Below are 7,057 nucleotides of genomic sequence, written 5' to 3'. Positions count from 1 at the left end.
AGCCTGCAAGCCAGGCCGCGGCCGTCAGAGACCGCCGAGCCCCGCGCCCCCTTCCCGCCCGCCATCCCGCCTCTGGGTCGGGGAGGGTGGGTACGGAGGACTCGACCAGGCCCGGGGAGGTGCGGGCCCTAAACGGGTGCTGGACCCACCGCAGGGGACGCCTTCTGGATCAACCTCTCCTTTTCCACCCCAAACACCTGATGCAAGGGCAGAGGGCTGGCTCCTCCCCCGAAAGGCCCCGAGAAGTTAACACTGTCCGCTGGGGTCACAGTCTTCCTAGCCCGTTAGTGCATGCGCGGGTCGCAGGAGATGGACCCGACCAGGTCGACTCCAGCTCAGCCCTTACTCCCGGGTAAGTCCTTTCACCCACTCATCATAGATGAGGACCAGGAGGGTGACACGCAAAAGTCAGGGTTACCCACTCAGACCAGGAGCTGCCCAAGAAGTGGCCCTGCTGTGCTCCCTGGGTCCCGTCCCCCATCCCACTGATGTGGGCCATGGACGTCAGGGTTGTGGGAGTGGGTACTGCTGGCCAAAGTGGTCACATCGGTTTCTGAGAAGCATCTGTCCAGCCCTCAGGAGCATGGGCGGGGGGAGAGGATCTGGGACCACGGTAGAGCCTTTTAGGCCTCGGATCCCACTGGGAAGTGGCAGTACCAGGTAGGACACGCACCCACGGTGGCCCTGCCTGCCCACCTGTCCTGTCTTGGGGACCCTGGGGCCACTGTCCAGGGTCACCCGCACCCCACTACCCTTACCCAGTCTCTCCCTGCTTCCCTGCTCCGGTCCATGCTGGAGAGGCGGTCCCAGCGATTCAGCCTCTGGGAGGGGCCCTGCGCATGTCCACAGGGCCAGGAGAGCGCTCCCTGGAGGGGACGCAGCGGGGCAGGGGCCCACAGGCCCTCCCCTAGCACCTCTATCTACTGAAAAATACCTGCCGAGAGCGGGGGGCGGGCTGGTGGGGCTGGCCAGAAAGGGGCGGGGGGTCGGGAAGGCCACGGCGGCGTCGCCTGCTCTGGCGATGTACTGGATGAAGTCGGCGGGGGGCGTGTCCCGGTCTTCCTGCTCCATGCTCTCGCTGGCTGCCCGCTGCCGCTGGAAGTGGTGCCGCTTGGGGGAACCTGTGCAAGGGACGGCTTGTCAGCCTGCCCGTGCCCCCCCATACACGTGGCCTGACGTTGATGTGGACCTCCCCCCACTGCCTGCCTGTGGCCCCCCCTCCATACACACAGGGGTGCTTGCAGACCCCCGCTGGCATCTCTCAGGGTCAGGTGGGTAATGGCCCCAGAGTGTGTGTACCCTCAAGTACAGGTGAGGAAACAGGCTCAGAAGAAGGGGGCTAGGCCCAAAGAGCCCTGGCAGGCCAGGTCAGGTGTGGTTGAAAAGCCTCAGGCAGCAGTCGTGCCCCAGAGCAGCCCTAGGCAGACAGGCGTGGCCCAGAGCGAGGACACGCCCTGGACACCTGCGCCTGCACTTCAGCCGGAGGGCATGGGAGAGTCAGGGACAGGCTGGTGGGGCAGTGAGGTGAGGGAGAGAGAGGTGCCCTCTCCTGCCAGCTCCACCCTGGCAGGGGGAGTGCAGGGGGGCTGCCCCACCCCTGCCTGTGGCCCCCTGGCCCTGGTCCAGGACCCTGCCCCAACAGAGCAGCCAGGTAGAAGCTTCGCAGGCAGGCCTCGGGGAGGAGAGAGCAGTCACTCAGAAAACAGGTTTATGGTGCCTCTGTGCTGCATCTGACTAATTACCGTCAGAAATCACAGCCCCATCTCAAAATTTGCGCCCCCCTCAGCTGGAACAGGGCAGGCAAACAGGCCGTCCCCTCCATGGGCCAGTAACGGCCTAGGTGGGCGGGGTCGGGAGAACTCTCCTGCTTCCTTGCAGGGGGCTGGCAGCAGGCCCCACCAAGGGGGTTGCCGCTGCCACCAGGATGCATTCCCCTCACCCAGGGTGTCCCTTCCCTCTCCCACCTCTCCTGATGAGGGACCCGCCCCCTGCTCCACAGGGCAGCAGGTGCCACAGCAGCCTGACCTGGACCCAGACCCTCCCAGCTGCTGTCACCCTGCTGATATCTGTCTGTCTTTCTCTCTCTCTGGAAGGGATGGTTACTGCTACTGGTGCCTCCCAGTCAGGGGGCCTCACCCCGACTGCACACACGTGTGCTCCTGCCTTGAGCTCAGGATAAGGGAGCCCCATAGCCAGGTTCCCACGTGACCCGAGGTCTGCAGAATTGAAGGACTGCTGTCATCTAGTCCAGAAGTCAGCATGCCACAGCCCACAGGCCAAACTGCCCCTGCTGCTTGTTTGTGTAAATAAAGTTTTATTGGCACAGTCAGATTCAATCCTCAGGTACTGTCCACGGTTGCTTCTTGCTGCAGTAGCAGCTCCAAGCAATTGAGACAGAAGCTGTCTGAACACAAAGACAAAACCGTTACCACCCGGGGCCTCATAGAAAACGTCCGCTGAGCCTTGGTCTCATCCAACCCCCTTGCTGTAAGCCAGAAGTCAGAGCCCAGGCAGGAAAAAGGACATGGCCGAGGTCAGCCAGTGATTGCAGGATGCTCCAGCCAGCCCGGGAGGGACACAAGGGAGGGGCTTCCCTGGAGAACCCACCTTCCCCTTCTATCCTGATGGCTCAGGAAGAGCGATCCTGCCTTTGGAACTCCACAGTGACCAGGCAGCCTTGGACGCCTTCCTCATCTACCACCTACTGTGGATGCCCTAGACACAGCTGCAGGGCAGCGGGGTCCACCGATGCCCACTGGAGCAGGGCCTGAGCTGGGTGATGAGCAGTGCAGATAGAACCCCTGCTCTGTGGCTGCCCAACAGCACCTGGCAGTTGACGGACCACTGGGACCTTGCTCCCCACCGGAGGTCGCAGCTCACCTCTCGTGTCCAGACTGGCCGCCCGCTGGCTGGGCTCCAGCTTCCATTTCTTGACCTTGAAGTAGGGGCTGGCCCCGTCCAGGCTGGCATGGCGGCGCAGGCGGGTGAAGAAATGCAGCACCGTGCCCGCCCCTGAGCCCGCGCCTGCCTCCCCAGGCCCTGCTGCAGCCCCAGGCCCGCTGGTCTTGGTGCTCCGCGTACCTGCGTCCAACTGGAAAGGAACAGGGACGGCTCTCAGACACACAGACCACTCTCTGGACCCAACTGGTGGCCCCAGACCCCCCAACCCATTACTTGAACAGAGATGTGGGACTTGCTCACAGAGAGGGACAGAGAAGGTAGGAGCTGGGGCGCTTGGTAGCTGGGAGCTGTCTAAGCCCTAGGGCCAGAGTCTCATCCCTCTGAGAGGTTCAGCCGGGCACAGGCCACTTCTGTCCCCCCTGGCCTCTGCCACTTTCGGGGTAAGGACCTGGACACTTGAAAGGTTTTGGGGGGGAAGGAGGTTTCCCAGAACGAGTGTCTAGGGGCTCCTTGTCCCATGGCTTGGTGGAGGGTGGGTCGAGGCACATCCCGGCCATGCCTCTCCAGTGGCCTGGAGTGTCCCACCCGTGTGTGAGCACATGCATGTCCTGTGTGCTGCCTGCCCCCTCTTCCTCCTGTGTGTGGGCACCTGGTGGGGCAAGGTGGGCTGTGGCAGGCGGGAGGCCACAGGCTGATCTTTGTCTTGCAGTTGGGGGCAGGGAAGGGAGGGAGCCCCCTGTTCTCTGGACCGTGGGGGACACCAGGAGGGTCCTCACCGAGGTGCCTTCCCCGGAGTCACTGGATGTGGAGGGGCTGATCTCTGCAAAGTCAGAAGCGCCCGCAGCCGAGTTGTAAGGGTCACCTGGCAGGGCGGAGCTGGGGCCCACGGAGCGGCCGGTGAGGGCCTTCCCCGGGGGCTGTGGGACAGAGCCGAGGGGAGGAGGAAGTAGTGACAGGTCAAAGAGCATGGGTGGGGGAGTGGCATGCGGGGTCGGCCTCCCGTCCACCGCCCACCACCCACCCGTCCTGAGACGAGGGCCCCTCTGGAGAGTGGGTAAGATACCGTCTGCCAGGCAAGGGACTGGGGGTCCCAAAGTCTGTAAGGCCACCACCCGTGCACAAAACCAGCTGCCACCCCACACCCCCACGCTCACCTGGAAGATGGCGAGGCTGCTTTTGGGGGTGGCCGCCAAGTGGGGGGTGGTGGCTGAGCTGGCCTCACCCGAGCCACATTCATGGATGGTGACGATCTTGAGGGGCGGCAAGTGCAGGTGGGTGAGCCGGGCGTTCTTCAGGTGGTGGAAGTCCCCCTCTGTCAGGGTGTACCTGTGGCAAGCAACCAGCCTCTCAGCGCACCTGCTGGGCCCCAACTCTCACAGGCTGGTCCCCCAAGCCCACTGCCCGCTCTCTGCCCCATCCCTGCTGCTGGGCCAGGGGAAGGGCACGGAAAGAGTGGTGCTTGGCACAGGCCAGTCCCTCCAACAAGCTGGGTCGCAGGGGCCTGAGCCTATGGTGCAGACGTCCCCAGGCTCACCACTGACAAGTCACCATCCTCCCATGGGCCGCAGGCCCCCGCACCACGGCCCTCTTACCGGCGGCCCTTGTCTGGCGCCTTCCGGCTCTGTTCAAACAGGGCGGCCTCATTGAAGGAGACCCGGCGGCCGATGGCGCTGGTGGACAGGAAGCGCTCGGTCTCGGTGTCCTGGCCTTCGGGGTCCTCTGCCCTGAAGTCGGGCTCTGCGAGGACAGCAAGAGAGGGTGGGCCCCGGGTGGGCCGTGCCTGGTCCGGGGCGGGGCGGCGGTGGGCGGGCAGGGTGGGGACGGGCCGACTGACCAGGGCGGGCGCACGTGGCCGGGGCGCGGGGCGGCGGGCACTCGCTCATCGCTCACACACTCACTCGCTCAGCACGCGCCTGTGCGCACCTACGCCTGGGCGTTAAGGAAACAGAGATGAGTCGGGATCGAGCTGCGCCCAGTCTGGTGGGGGAGACAGACAGACACAGACGGTCAGGCGGCCCGAGGGGCAGGCGGGGTCAAGGGGCAGACAGGCACGGGCGGGCGGGGTGGCAGGTGGCGCTCCTCACCTTGGGCCGGGTGGGCACCGTTGTCCAGGTAGGTAGTCGTGGTCTTCTCCGCTTCCTCCATGGCTCTGGGGGGGACAGCAAGAGAGTGGCATGGGACAAAGGACCCAGGCAGCACGCCCCAGGCCCCCAAGCGTCCTGGAGCCACACACCTACACCTGCCGTAGGACCCCGTGCTCAGAGGACCCCGCCCCAATACACCGTGTGCCCTGTCGCTTAGAAGCCAGCCCTGGCTGGCCAGCGGGGGCCACCACCCACGTGCATGCCGCACCTGCCCGCACTGGGGCGGGGCTCACACCTGTTGAAGCGTTGGTGGACCTCCCAGCAGCGCTTGCAGAGCAGCAGGACACCGGACAGCACCACCAGTGTGCCTCCAACAAACAGCGACGTGACCACCACCAGCAGCACGTAGTTGTCCAGGATGGGGTCGGGCTCAGTCTGCGGAGCAGCGCACGGGGAGCATCAGGGTCCTGCCGGCTGGGACTCTGACGACCATCTATCACCCCACTCTCCACCCCATCCCCCTCACTTACCGTGGGGCGACCAGTGACATTCTCCCATGACGACGTCAGGGCGACCGTGGCAGTGGTGGCGCTGGCAGTGGCCATGGTGGCGGTGGGCTGCATTTTGAGGCTGGGACGGGGAACCTGGAGGGACAGGGCCGCCTCAGCTCCAGCTCTGCCAACCCCTCCCCACAGGAGCCACTGAAAATAAGCCCCCCGGTTCCCTCCTGAAATGAGAAGCCCACACAGGGCAGTGACTCATACAGAGGTGGGGGCAGCCCCCACGCCGCTCAGACCAGTGCCTGGCGGGCACGGGCGGGGGTCTCCGTGGATCTCCACCTTCCCGTCTTTAAAACAGGGGAGGTGGCCGCGCGCGCGCGCGCGCGTGCGTGTGTCAGTGTCAGTGTCACAAGCACCTCCCCAGCCGGTGGGGCCGGCCCGGCAAGGTAATGTTGGCTGAGAGCCCTGCCCAGGAAAGAGAAGGCTCCCCTGGGAGGAATGGGGAAACCGAGGCCATGCAGTTCACTCCGGCAAGACCCCAGCTGCCCCCGTCTTCCCCGTCAGGGGGACAGGAGGGCCCACTGTGGCCCCAGAGACTCCAGTTGCAGCCGGCAGGACCCCCGGCCACCAACGGGATAAAGGGACAGCTCGCCCTGCTCACGGGGCAGGGGACAGAGGGGCTCAGCGGAGCAGCCCCCGGGTCACGACTCGGGGAGGTGCAGGTTCCCCTCCGCCAGCACTAGCGGGAGCGGGAAGGACAAAGGCGGCACATCTGTTCCCGGCCCCGAAGAATCCGGTTCCCATGGCGACCGTGCGAGCAGGCTGAGGCTGGGGGGGGGCGGGTTGCCAGGGAGCAGGGGGGGGGGCGCGCGGGAGGGAGGCCGCCGCGGGGGTGGGCTCTGGGCGGCCCCGGGCGACAAGATGGCCGCTGTCGCCGCCTCCCACCCGTGCCCAGCCCCGGCGCCCCGGCCGCCTCTACCGGGCCGAGCCAGCCCGGCCAGCCTCCGCGTCTGCACCGTGACCGGGAAACCGAGGCCGGGAGCGGGGCTCAGCACTCGGGAAAGGGGCCGCCTGGAGACTGCACCTGCCCCACCCGCAGCGCCCAGCCCGGCCGGGCGGGAAGGACCCGGGACCTCGGGGGACCGAGCCTGGGGCCGAGATGACCGGCAGCCCTGGCACGCGCGAGGCGGCCCTTTCCCAACAAGAGCGCACAGCCTCGGGCGTCCCCAGCCCGCTTTGGCTTTAACCCCCACTCGACAGCGGGGTAAACTGAGGCCCAGAGAACGGAAGCGCCCTGGCAGGGGCCCGGAGGTGTCCCCAGCGCTCCAGGTCAGAGGCTGGCCGGGGCTCCCTGGTAGCGGGGGGAGGGGGCGCATATGTGGGTCGGAAATGAGTCCAAGGCTGCGGGGGGTGGGGCAGAGGCGCCGGGACAGTGACAGGAGACCCAGGAGGTTGGCAGAGGCCAAAGGGTTAGAGGGGTGCGCTCCCGGGCGCGGGGCGGAGGACCCCCACGGCACAGCCCGCGCGGCCCCAGTCGGGCGGGGCTGCGGGGACGGCGAGCGGGGGGCGACA

General features: G+C 66.4%; 2 protein-coding genes across 2 annotated transcripts in view; one reads left to right on the top strand and one right to left on the bottom strand.

Moving 5' to 3' along the window:
• Window positions 1-754: 754 nt before the first annotated feature.
• On the bottom strand, window positions 755-6,067 carry LOC103586717 (chromosome unknown open reading frame, human C19orf26). The gene is given in 10 exon segments (XM_008568029.1): window positions 755-867; window positions 870-1,121; window positions 2,881-3,091; window positions 3,678-3,818; window positions 4,056-4,227; window positions 4,494-4,638; window positions 4,986-5,050; window positions 5,281-5,420; window positions 5,516-5,629; window positions 6,012-6,067. Coding segments are annotated over 9 exon segments (1,332 nt in total). The 5' UTR covers window positions 5,609-5,629; window positions 6,012-6,067.
• A 339-nt stretch (window positions 6,068-6,406) lies between these two features.
• ATP5D (ATP synthase, H+ transporting, mitochondrial F1 complex, delta subunit) overlaps window positions 6,407-7,057 on the top strand; it is a 5,962-nt gene continuing 5,311 nt past the window's right edge. The window contains exon 1 of the mRNA XM_008568036.1: window positions 6,407-6,749. Coding sequence (XP_008566258.1) covers window positions 6,407-6,749 — 343 coding nt within the window. The remainder of the gene's footprint in view (window positions 6,750-7,057) is intronic.

This window comes from Galeopterus variegatus, unplaced genomic scaffold (assembly GCF_000696425.1).
Source record: "Galeopterus variegatus unplaced genomic scaffold, G_variegatus-3.0.2 Scaffold367, whole genome shotgun sequence".
In the NCBI taxonomy this organism is placed as follows: Eukaryota; Metazoa; Chordata; class Mammalia; order Dermoptera; family Cynocephalidae; genus Galeopterus; species Galeopterus variegatus.
Note: the sequence above shows the minus strand (reverse complement) of the source record. Positions and strands in the feature narration are given on the sequence as shown.